We start from the raw sequence: 13,308 nt of genomic DNA on the forward strand, positions 1-13,308 counted from the left end.
CTTGTATTCAAAATAAAATTAGTGTTTACATGTTTTGTGTAATCTGAAATCACACAAACAAAATAAATAAAAATTTAATTGTAATGTATGTATATTTCCATCACTTCATAATTAATCCCAATATATTTAAAGATAGATAGATAGATAGATAGATAGATAGATACTTTATTTATCCCAAGGGAAATTCAAGTCACAGAGACACTAGAATATAAACGTATTGATTCCTTTGTTAGTCACTACATGAGTGTATTTAAAACTGTTCTTCAGGATTTAAGGAATTTTCTTTTACTTTATTGAGAACCTGTTGTCTGTGGTTCCTGTAGTTGTTCAGTAGGTGGCGCTAAAGCACCAAAGAGTTCATCATCAACCTCATTAAAAGCCAGAGAAGAAGACAGTGGCTGTGTTCAATCACGTCCTCAGTCAGGAGTTAAGTAGTGGGACAGCGGAGAGAGAGAAACCTTCATATCAAACACTTGATACGTTAAAATGAGCGGAAGAGGAAAGGGAGGTAAAGGACTCGGTAAAGGAGGCGCTAAGCGGCACCGTAAAGTCCTCCGTGATAACATCCAGGGAATCACCAAGCCCGCTATCCGCCGTCTGGCTCGCCGCGGTGGAGTGAAGCGTATCTCCGGTCTGATCTACGAGGAGACCCGCGGTGTGTTGAAGGTCTTCCTGGAGAATGTGATCCGTGATGCCGTCACCTACACCGAGCACGCCAAGAGAAAGACCGTGACCGCCATGGATGTGGTTTATGCTCTGAAGAGGCAGGGACGCACTCTGTACGGCTTCGGAGGTTAAACCTGTTATTGATCCACTGAACCAAAGGTCCTTTTAAGGGCCGCACACACTCTCTCAAAGAGACACAGTCCTGATTTATAGTGAGAAAACTTGTGTTGTGTCTTAAAAGTGGTTGTTGCCTGTGGTCACATAGGTTTGGTTCTACAACATCAGTACTCCAGTTAATAGATGTGTTTTTGGGTGCTGCCTTAAATGGCCAGAAGGTAGACATACATGAAGTGAAAGTGAACCAAATGGATGCTGGTAACGCATACAACTGATGGACTTGAACCCACAAATCTTTATTACACTTTATTTTCTTTGCATTTTTGTCTTAATGTGTATTTCTTGTGACCAGCGCTTTATATTTCAGATCTGAGTTTTAAAGTCATGAGATGAACCAGACTTGATCACTTAATATATTTAAATTTTCTGTGATGAAGGTGTGAAATATTAGTTATGCTGCTGTGAGAAAATGAGCCCTGAACATCGTTTAAGCCAGGGGTCCCCAACCTCTTTTTGGTGGGGGCCACATCAACTTTCCTTTCTGTGACGGGAGGCCGGGGTCAGTCTATAAAAGGAAATGATATGGGCCAAAGTGACAACCAGTATTATTGTGGAGATCATAATGACTATTTTTTTGCAGCTGTCCTTCGCTGGGCCTTGGCACCACCTGTTGGTTTGCAAAAAAAGTAATAGAAAGTCTTCATGTTTTTATTTGAAGTACCACAGATACTATTTTATAGAAAATAAAAACACAAGCTGTTGCCAGGTACTCGAAGAGTTAAAAAATGCCCATTATTTGCATTGTTATGCACACCAGCTGAATTTAATTGGGTGGGATTTCCAGTTTTTTTTACCCGGTCACCCAAACGCAAGGCCCTTCTTGACCAGATTGTTGCACAAAGGCTGCCTAGAGCATCATCCACAAGATGGAACTTCAACAGCAGGATCGTGAGTACCGTCTATGAGAACCGGGGCGACCTCATAGAGTGCTTTGAGACCATCAGGTCAGACAGCTCAACTGACAGCACCACCATGAGGGAGGCATCTGGCTTCCTGAGGATTCTGCAGGATGAAGATTTCTGTTTTTTCCTGCAGTTGTTTCAACAAATCATGCCTCATGTTGACATGATGTACCAACTGCTGCAGAAGAGGCACATTGACATAGTGTTCATCAAACGTGCCCTGCAGAACTTCACCAGCAGTGTTCAGGCCATCAGGTAAGATAATACAATTATAATAAGTATGCACATGTTCATTACTAAATGTCTGCATGTTGTGATGGCAATAATGTATAGGAACCGAAAAGAACCAATTTAATCATCTGTAAGTAAGTTAAGCACATCCAGAAATAGTGAGTTTTTTTCAGCCATTTCCAGAAAGTTATTCAAACTTGCAAAACTTACTAGTATTACTGGTTTTTTTAAAGACAGGAATTGTTGATAATGACAATGACATACTGTCTCATTCATATTCTAACACTTTTGATCTGTCTCCCTTCCCTATTTTTTTTTACAATTGTGTGTTACTGACTATACATTTTTATAATTTAACAGATCTGTGACACAATCCTGGGCCATGCCAAAGACAGGTTCTCCTTCACCAGCCACCTTGTGAGTGCTGTGTTGCTAGAGGGAGAGCTCTAGCAACACTTCTGACCGGCATCTGAAAACATTCCCTGAAGAGGCTCTGAATACCACCGTGAGGTCATACCCCATGCTACACAAGGAGAAGCTCAGGACTGAACTTTCTACAGAGCTGCAACCTCCAGGAAACCTTCTCTGAGACTGTGGTGCTGTTGAACATCCTCATAACCACTCCGATGACAACAGCTGAAGCTGAGAGGTGTTTCTCCACCTTAAAGAGAAAAAAGACGTTCCTGAGAAATACAATGGAACAGGAACGTCTGAATGGATTGTCCATGCTTTCCATGGAGAGAGAACTTGTCAGGAACATGCCTGATTTCAATGAGAGGGTAATTGATCACTTTGCCTGCTTGAAAGAGAGGCGAGCAAAATTTCAATACAAGTGATGAGTGAGTGTGTTATTAAATGGTGAGTTGTGTTATGTTGTACTCTCCAAATGTTGAATTGTAAATGGTTGTATTGATTGCATATTGCCAGCCGAATATATACTGAATATGTTCTGGAAAGATTTGATTAATTACCGTTTTGATGATAGTATAATTTGATTTGATTATCGCTATGGCATCCATGGTGGCTATAAATTGTAGACTGTGCTAACTGATTTCATGGGCAGACTAATAGATGACAATGTATCTGTCGATGGCCACGGTGGAAGTGTTTTATTGTGGAACCAAATTTATTGTATTTGAGACATTTAAATTGATATAGCTATACAAAAGTACTGTACAGTATGTAAAATTCATGTCTGGTGTTGCCATCTAGTGGTTGAACAGGAAAACCAAATTAAACAATGCAATGTAACACTGTTAAGACTTTTATTTATTATTACTTTACCCACTGAACAGGTCATCTTAGCCATCATCGCAACAGTTGCCCCCCCTGAGAAATTTGTCAGGAGCCGCCACTGCAATTGAGTCTATTAATGAGATAAATGCGTTGCTAAGGCTGTCATTGTTAACATCCACATGGATATTAAAATCACCTACATAATTACTTTATCTGATTTAAGGACTAAACTTGATAAAAACTCAGATAGAAAATCAGAGTATGGGCCAGGAGCGCGATACACTATAACAAACAGATGGCTGCAGTGTTTTCCAGGTTGGGTGAGAAAGACTAAGAACAAGGCTTTCAAATAAGTTATAATTCAGAGACAGGAGATCAGGGAAGACCACACTCTAAGCCCGGATAAGTTGCCTTAAAAAATGTAAGTAATGTATGATGAAAACTTAAGTACATCTAACTTAAAAAGCTTAAAGGTACTAGAATTTCTGTTTTTAGTTCCGTACACTAAATGCCAAGTTGATTCAACTTACTTTTTTTTGCAAGGTCAACTGCTTTGCACAACTATTGCACTTAACGTCTTTAAGTTAAACACACTAAATTTCAAGTTGATTTAACTTTAAATAGTTTACAGGTGCAATTGTTTTGTACAATTATTACACTTAATATCTTTAAGTTCAATGCAATTAAGTCCAAGTTGACTTAATTCAAACTCACTTGTAATGTTCATTTATTTCCCCAGTTAGTCCAGTTAATATCTTCAAGGTGTTGTGTGAACCTTTAAATAGTGAGAAAAAGAAAACAACAAAGTGGCATTGCTTTTTGTGTTTTATTTATCTTAAGTTTAGCTTAAGTCAAGCTATTAAAATTACAGTTAAATGTTTGTATTGTTTAAAAACTTAACTTAAAACTCTGAGCACTGCACTGTGCAACAGGATGGAGACCCATGTTTTTAGCAGATGACCCTTGAATCATTAGCTCATGAGACAATATTTTGCATAAAACATTAAAACAAATTTAAAGGCCTAGAAACAATCTCAAACCAGGGACCCGTTCGGCTTTTTCTTCATCATTTCGTTGACCAGAACTTGACGAGCTTCCTCCAGGTTGTGTTCCTCCTTCCCCTCAGGAAAATCAGGCAGGAAATGTATTTCCCCTTTCCAAGGTTTCTTGATGTCTTTGTTGGGAGGGTCGCCACTTGTAGAGTGCCTTCCGCGTTTACCACCATTGACAGTGACATCAAGTCGACTGCACTGGCACATTTTGGTTCTATAATTACCCATCTTGAACTTGAGACTGTTTTTCCATCCATCCCAGCCAGAGGGCGACCCGCGACCTTTAAGGCATGGATGTGTTTGCACTAAAGCTTTTGCAAAAGTTTCAAACTCTTCGTTTGTTGGGTATGCTTTAAATGCATACATTGTCTCTGCAAGTTTTTCGAGGATTTCATGTTTCAGTTCTTTTGTCACTTTCAGATAGGTGGCATCCCTGAGATACAGCAGGTTACCTTGACGTAGTCTATATTCAACATCAACTGGAAATTTGGGGATTTTAAATACATCTGGCCACTGAGAACTTCTGTCTGAAGAGGAGATGGACAGGATATCTGTGTCTGCCTGGCTGCTTGTGTCACTACATGTTTCACGGACTGGTACAAGTTCAATCACTGGAATGATTTTGATAGTTGGTTTCTCAGGGAGCTCAGACAGATCGGTGAGGTTACACAGTTCATTGTTAAATTCAGGATCTTGGTATTGCAAGTTAAAGCTGTAGCTTGCTTGCAATACCTGATGGATAATAATAATAGAGTGCCTTTGAGCCAGTCAATCAAACCTTCAAGTGTGTCTGGTCGTGTTGTCATTGTCAACTTTTTTATATCTCCCTCGGTGACGATAACCCTCATGGTAAATTTCTGTTGCACAGCCATCTGGAGAGAAATTATGGACAGTTATTTGGCAAATAAATCATCTCAGTGTTACCATAAGCTCTCCTTGTACCCTGTACACTGATAATGGGAGGACATCGTTTAACTCTGACATCTTAACCACATACATAGAGATGACATCATCACAATGAAGTTGGTAAGATCTCAAATGCTCACAGTACCATGCTGTCATTTTGTGGCATACAAACAGAATCTCTGCATCAGCTGCAATAGTCTTTTCAATCTGGGCAAATTCAGGTAGACCTGAGCATGACCCAGCAGAAAGTATCATGTTTGGATGATACTTTATTCCATCTACACACACAGATGACGCATTAAGCACTGATCCCGGTGTTCTTATGTTATGAGCAATTGCTGTTTGTACATTAGGAGGGAAAGTGCAAAACAAAACTGGGGTAACCTGTGACATCTCAACTGACGGTCTGAAAAAAGACCTACCATCAAGTTGGTAACTGACTGCCCGCTGGTGCTTTGTCGCAAGTGTCATGGCAACATTTTTTAAGTTTTGTGCAGTGCAAATTGCCCTTTTAAAGAACTTGTGCTTCCCCTCGAAGCACATTGTCCAAACCTCACACAGGGGACCAAACTCCATGATAAGCTGAGGGTAATGTTCCACAAAGTCTGGGAAGGTTAGCTGTAGCAAGTGCCTGTGCTCTGCAATCTTGCAGTCCAGGAAATGCAGTGTCTCCTCAGTATGCCTTGGTGCTACAGCTAACTCCACAATGTCCTTGAGAAGCATGAGGATTTCCCAAGTGTTGTCACCCTCAGGGACATAGAGACCAATAAGAAGTGGAAGGAGCCTTATTAGACACCAGTTCTCATGGGCATTTCCACCAGTTGTCCCTTTAGTGGAAAATCCCTTGCTGATCATCTGAGGTCGATCTGTTCTGTCACTAAATGTGTACTTAAAGAACCTGATGGCCTGATTCAGCACATTGAGTGTGAAATAATCTTTGCCTACCAGGTCTGAAAGACACAGTGACACCTCGGTTGGAACAATGCCTTCCAAGATATGGTGCAAGATGTCAGGATGGTACCCACTCACCACATGAAAGTGCTTAAGATTTTGAGTTAAAGGACATGCTCCTTTCACACCATAAGAGTGACCCAATCCAGGATCCCCTCGCACCTCTTGCACCTGCCTATCATGGGACTCTTTATCTCGCATGTGAAAGAAACCAGAACATACCTCATGCTGTTGAGATCTGCAGAATTTCTCGACACTGAAGCTCTCCAAGAATCCTGCAAGAGAGTGAGCAACAAGATTGTCAGCTGCAACATACAAAACAGTACCTCTGACACTTGCACCAAACTGCTCCAGGAAAATGCCATTTTGCTCAACAAACTGAAGATCATAGATCAGAGGTTGCAGTACTTTTGCATAACCACACTCTTTGACTGTGGAGGTGTTGTACAGTAGAGCTAGTTGGATAGAGTTAAGGGTGGATCTATATTTTGCTGGTATGTTCGCAATAACCCAGTAAACTGCACACATCTTATGTTTCAACTTTGATGTTCCAAGAGGATTGGCTACTTCAAAGTCGTCAATGTAAAGGCCAAGAGCAATTGTGAACTTTGAAAGAAGTGAATTTTCGCTGAAGTACTGCCCATCTGCATATGACCTGTATTCCTGTGGAACATGGACTCAGACATAGCTTTGTCTAAAACATCAGTTTTGTTAAGCAACTTCTGTAGCATGGGAACAATTGGAACATATGCAAGAGGTTTTTTGCCTTTTTCCACAACATATTCAATTGGATTTACCAGTGGAAACTCTCTGCGCACATAGGCTGCTCTTTTTTTTGGCCATTCCTAAAGGTCCATCTTTGAAACAATGTGACATTTTAGTTACTTTCTGACACAGCACTGATAATCTCTTTAACAAATGTTTCATCCATGTGACAGTTATATTTGCTTTATAAAGTCCTGTCTCTGTTTTGTAGAAGTGGTTGTGACAGCTGATTGATTTTCCAAAGCTGTTGTACCACATCTTGCACAGCACTCTGGTATGTGCAAAACAGCTTGCATCTTTAGTAGAAGAGATGCTACGTTGTGCTCAAACTGTTTTTCTAAATCATGGAGGTCATGGTCACTGGTTACCTCACTGACTTCGTCTATGTCTTCAATATCATCTGCAGACTGACATTTGCTCTTGTGCAGCATCACCATCATGACTTAAAACATCATCACCAACAATTTCTGACTTAAACCTCTTCCAGTTCTGTTCTTTATGTACTTTGCTCTTGTGTGCTTTGAATGTGGAGTAAACACTGCTTTCAAAGTTATAGTCTTTATAAGGACATCTGACCTTATGGTTTACTTTTAGATGCACAGAATGCAGGTGAGTGAAAAACTCATTCTCTGAACAAGACTCAGCAAACTCACATGACTGACAACTAAACTTAACCGGTCCATCTGCTAGTTGCTGATATGCAGTTTTGGTATGAATGCGGGAAATATGCACTTTAAGTGCATTTAGTGATTTAAACGTACACAGACATTTCTGATGTAAACAAGGAAATGGCTCTATTCTCGCGTAACTTCCATGTTTGAGCCTATAATGTTGAAACAGCTTTGCTCTCTTTTCACAGCTAAAAGCACAATACTTGCACTTCCAAATCATTGTGTTTGAATTCTGTTTTGAACAGTTTTTCTGTAGCGTCTGAACATTGAAACTGTGTGTTTCTAATGTTCCCTAATTAGCCAAAATTACCCTAAATGTCCTTTTGAGGGCCAATATGGGCAAATTTATGAACTTACCAGTTGCAGTAGCACAGCAAAGAAAAGCTACTGGATGGCTTTTCCACTCTCCCTGCACGCAGAGAGCCCGCATCGCAGAACACCGCCGTCTCAGTCCAGATCCCGGTGTGGTATCTAGATGGTGAAAGTCTTTACTGTGATGTTTTATCGCTCACATAAAGCTACTAGAGTGAGAAAACTAGCTCTATCATAGGAAGCAGGCTAAGCTGAGCTATGAAAATCGAACATTAGAACAGTCACTGCTAGCAAAACAACCCCTTCCCCACCGAGGAAAAGTCGGCTAGTGGATAGCCAGCTAGCGCCTTACAATGTCTGTCGGACCTGTTAACATTAAACGTCTTCACTCCACAAAGAAAAAAACAAAAAGTCCAGTTGCTCACCAGTAGTTCCTCGAATTCACGCAACAGCATTAATGATTATAGTATGGTCGGAGAGCTGTCGGACTCAACACGGCGGTCTGGCTTGGACTGTATGTCGAACGCAGTCGCGATCACTGCAACTGCGAGGGCCTCTCAACTCAGTGGATTTGAAAAAGAGGAGTGGTGTAACAAAAACTTGGAAGTTTAAGGTCATTTGACTTTAAATTATTCATACATTCGCCAGTAACTGTTGATGAGTAGAATTCACTCAGGACTGTATAGTAATGGCATGTAACTTAGATTTTTCAAGTGTATTACAATTAAATCTTTAATTAGATATAAAATCCGGGCTAACAGTGCAGGTGGCCCCCATCTTCACACAGACCTTCAATAGATCATTGTAGTTGTGTGCATGTCCTTCCTGCTCCCAACACTCCGCCACCGCCATGACAGTAAAACGGAGCCAGCGTGAGCCAGTGGACGTGACGTACTGCTAGTTGGCTGTGCAGTTTTGACTCGTCCGTAGCCGAAAACAATGGCCGATCACCTGGTCACACACAATCTTGTATTACAGATAAACAGTAAAATATGTTTCTGAAACAATTTTAAGTGAGAAATAGTCAACGTAGTAACAGAATAATAATAATAATATAACTGCACATATAAGTCTGTCTTTTTTGTTGAACTTGGCTTGTTTATTTATGCTGTAAGTCTGTGTTAGTTATCTACAGGTCAATGTAAGAAAGGGAAAATATTTTTTAGAAAATAATGGACTATAAACACTGACAACAAGATGGTTCAATGATGGTTGTGAGCTGTGTGATGAACATTTGTGATCATATCTTTTTAATATATTTAATATGTCTTTTTAATATCAATAACAAATAGACTCAAAAAATCAATAATTACGTATCTGCTGTCCACTAAAGAGTCCCAGGAAGAAAAAACTTGATACTGAAGAAGGGTTTAATACATAAAGACATACAGGATGACAAGATAAACAGATAAATTAGAGCTCAGAGGTATTTCAGTTGTTACCACATTTATCCTCCAGTCTCTTAAACTCAGATTTAAAAGAAAAACTCTTTATTTCTGGGTCTGAGGGGGTGATTTTCTAAATTGTCAGATTTTATGAATAGAATCTGGTTTTCAGGCAATTTCCTCGCAGAGCCAGAAACATAATGGAGAGTTTTCAGTCTCATTTATTGTTAAAGAATACAACAGCTGACATGAAGGAATATAAATGCACCTACAGCAAGCGGTATATATAATGTGTTTTATTACAGTTTTTCTCAATTGCTAAAACACAGTTTCTGAAACCTTGCTCCAATTTCTGAAAACATTAAACACAAAACCTCAGCTTCAAGCACTATTTACAAAACCTCTGACTCCTCGTGCAAAATGAAACATTCGCCTAAAAACAATTTTATCTGTGCTCAAAATTAAACTTTCGCCTCAAAACAGATTTACCTGTGCTCAAAACCAAACACTGCTCTCAAATCATAAACAAAGCAATCAAAATGATATACACTATCAAGCAGTCAGGAAACAATACACCAAAAAATAGAAAACACGTTGTTCAAAACATATAGTTTTCAGGGAGAAGTACATTTTTAATCCCAAAACAAATTTCATATTTTTTTCCATCATTGTCTTTTGATGAATGAAAACATGTTCTATCATAGTAGCTCAAAATGTATCAGAAATTATACTCTGCTTTGCTCTTTGCGATTTTTTTTGTTCTTCCTCCTCCTTGTACCCCTATTTATACAGTACTGTACCCTGCATCTCACAAACTTGTCCTTTGTTTCTGTGATACTGTAATTCTTGTTCTTTGTTGATATGAACCTGCAACCAGTCAAAATCTATTGAGCAGTCAATACTGTAAACAAATGGAAAGCACAATGTTCAGGGCCAGACAATTTGTTTATTGTATAGTATACAGCCTACAATGCACTGTACTACAGTATACAATACAAAAATCAAGTAAACATGTGATCAATGTCCTTCTTCTTGTCTTTCTCCGTCTCCTTCAACAACCTGTTTGCTCTCTGAACTGGCTTACATTGGTTGTGTCACATGATTTGAAACAAGTGAAATCAATTTTGAGTGGTTGTGTTTAATCAATGACATGTGTTCTCTATTTGTATTTGATTGTTGCCACTTGTGTTTACCAGTATGGATGACATGTGCATTAGAGTGCAGAATGTGTTTTGAGAATAAAAATGTTTAGAGTTCTGCTGAAAAGTCTAAGTGAGCAAATTGTGTTTAACCATGTGAAATGGTTTAAGGTATTGACAACAGACAACTTTGTTCAGCCAATGGGTTTTAGTGTTTTAGCGATTGAGGAAAAACTGTAAACACAACCACTCAAAATTGATTTCACTTTTTTCAAATCATGTGACACAGCCAATATAAGCCCAAAGACAAGATATTGTACTTTCCAACAATATCTGCAGTAGTTGAGCAGTAATTTATACATGTCCTCCGAGCACAGCTCTTGTCTTTCTGGAACTTTCTGGCTGTTGTGCAGTATACATAGATATAAACATAATACATATTCACTGTTGTATGGTAATTACTCTCACTGACTGCAGTAATATTGTCTGAGTTTAACTGCTTTACAACCCCTGAAGATCTTCTCCATCTTTGCCCCAACGGGGATCGAACCGCTGACCTTCTGCTCCGAAGAGTTCACAAACTCTGTTCTTCTGTGTTCTAACTGTGGACCAATAAGTGTCCACGGCGATGTCCCGCCTCCTCCAATCCCTGCACAGCATTTGTTCCGCCTGAAATATTCCAATTTAGAAACAAGACCATATCTTCTAATATGTAGTATAATGAATGTTTATTGAGACTTTAACAGTCTTTCTTCTTCTAGTCAGTGAGAGAAATTTTCTCTCACTCACAAAAGTCTTTTATTTTGATACAAGCTTTTTCTTAATCATCACTCAGTGCTGCTGTTCTCCTCTATCTGTGTGCTGTCACAGTCATACAATGATTGGCTGTGCTATGTTGTCACACAGCAACTGGAGGAGACAGCAGAGAGGAACCCTGAGTGAGAACGGTAGTCCTGTGAATGACCTGCTGTGTTCACCCTCAGTCTCACTAAGACTATACTTTCAGTGATCATTTCTATAGTTTCTGACTTGAGAAATGTGTTTCTAAAGTGTTTGGTCTCGCTAACCACGATGATGAGCTGTGATATTACCTTCTGAGCGTGAAGCTGACAGAGAATAATGGTTCAATTCATATGTTCTCTGTCATTGATGAATGTTCATTGATTCCTAGTGGAGCATTGAGGAAGGGAATATGATCAGAGTGGTTTTTGACTCTCTTCTTAAACAAATGTCTGGAAGGTATAAACTTATATATATCCCTAAAGAATCTTGCAATCAGTGGTTTTGTTAAACATTTCTAACATCACTGTTGAGGTGTAGTGTTAAATCATATGAGTTTAATTATTATTGTTTGAAAGAAAAAAACCTCTTATTATCAATCATTTGTGATTTCTTACATATAAATGGGAGTTATTCTTTGTGTCCAGCTTCTAGGAAGTTTATAAGGGGGATTTCTCTATATTTCTTTACATTTTATACACTAAACAATTAATAACAATGATAATTGAGAGATTTCCAGTTTGTAAATATGGAAGAAAAAAAAATCAAAATTATTTTGAATATATATTTATGTAACTTGTGTATTTTTAGACATAAATTAATTACATAATAGTGTAGAGGTTCTGCCAATCAGAACATTTCTCTGCCTGGAATAATGCAGACTATATTGTACTATCCAAAACAAATGAGAAGAACGATCCAATTTTACAGTGTCATTAATGTAAACTTGGTCTGTAATATTTCTTCTAGTTAGTGAGTAAAAATAGTGTCTTAACTTTGACTAAATGTAATCATTGTAACTTTTTATAACTTTTCTTACTTTACTTAAAACCAAAGTTTTTCTCTATCCCAGTGCTGCCTTTCTCTCCTGTCTGTGTGCTCTCTTTATCACAGCGGTGCTCTCAGAGTCTTGCAGTGATTGGCTGTGCTATGCTGTCTCATTTACATAAACACATATGACTGGAGGAGACAGAAACTGGAGGTTTGAGGGGATGAACCCTGAGTGAGAACGGTAGTCCTGTGAATGACCTGCTGGGTTCACCCTTAATCACACTAAGACTATACTTTCAGGGATCATTTCTGTAGTTTCTGACTTGAGAAATGTGTTTCTAAAGTGTTTGGTCTCGCTAACCACGATGATGAGTCGTGATATTTCCTTCTGAGCATGAAGCTGACAGAGAATAATGATTCAGTTCATATGTTCTCTCTCATTGATGACTGTTCATTGTTTCCAAGAGGAGCATTGAGGAAGGGAATATGGTCAGAGTGGTAGCAGGAGATATTGTGAACAAGTAAAGTGGTCTAAAATAAATATTTTAAATATCTTGCCCACATTTTAAAAATATGTGTTTAAAGTTTTATTGACTATAAACATAATGGGTTATATTCCTGAGTTTGAAATGTATTCTGTGTTTTGTAAAAATAATGAAAAATATAAATTAATCTTAATAGGAAAGAATTGGCGTTATAATGAATAGTTAATATGGTTGCTTGGGGATTTTATAGATTTTATTAATTAGATTATATCAATTTTAAAAAGGTGTTAAAAAGATTAAGGTTTAGTAAGGAAACAACTATTATTAATTGGTTAGTGATTTGACAGAGCAGTAATCACCAGTGTTGTTAATCAGTTCATCATTTAGGTCATTTATCAAATAGATCAGTGGCCTAAAGTTGTCTCGTGCAGCCTTTATGGTAAAAAAACAATAAGGCTTTGAAGTATCATTAATGTTTATTGGGACATTAGCCATTATCAGATGGAGTTGTTCCCCTGATGTTCATGAGCTCTTCTCTAGTGAAAGAGCTCCGGGTATCACAGCAGAAAACTGAATTTGCAAACAAAACAAGAAAAAACAATGTACACACCAAGGAGACCGTTTGTGGCGCCATCTTGTATTTTAATTTAAAACACTTAA

General features: G+C 38.5%; 1 protein-coding gene and 2 non-coding genes across 3 annotated transcripts; all 3 read left to right on the forward strand.

The window, feature by feature from the left end:
* Positions 1-409: 409 nt before the first annotated feature.
* On the forward strand, positions 410-3,227 carry LOC127354305 (histone H4). The gene is made up of 2 exons (XM_051384148.1): positions 410-2,000; positions 2,337-3,227. Exon 1 carries the CDS (start codon positions 487-489, stop codon positions 796-798), a length of 312 nt encoding a protein of 103 aa, XP_051240108.1. The 5' UTR covers positions 410-486; the 3' UTR covers positions 799-2,000; positions 2,337-3,227.
* Positions 3,228-11,383: 8,156 nt separating this feature from the next.
* On the forward strand, positions 11,384-11,599 carry LOC127355671 (small nucleolar RNA U3). The gene has a single exon (XR_007881818.1). It is a non-coding gene; the product is annotated as a small nucleolar RNA U3 (small nucleolar RNA).
* An 848-nt stretch (positions 11,600-12,447) lies between these two features.
* Positions 12,448-12,663, forward strand: LOC127355666 (small nucleolar RNA U3). The gene has a single exon (XR_007881813.1). It is a non-coding gene; the product is annotated as a small nucleolar RNA U3 (small nucleolar RNA).
* The last annotated feature ends 645 nt before the right edge of the window (positions 12,664-13,308 follow it).

This window comes from Dicentrarchus labrax, unplaced genomic scaffold (assembly GCF_905237075.1).
Source record: "Dicentrarchus labrax unplaced genomic scaffold, dlabrax2021, whole genome shotgun sequence".
Classification (NCBI taxonomy): Eukaryota; Metazoa; Chordata; class Actinopteri; family Moronidae; genus Dicentrarchus; species Dicentrarchus labrax.

Bases quoted from the DNA above. Each gene is read 5' to 3' on its own strand.
- LOC127354305 (XM_051384148.1), top strand. From the start codon at position 487: ATGAGCGGAAGAGGAAAGGGAGGTAAAGGACTCGGTAAAGGAGGCGCT.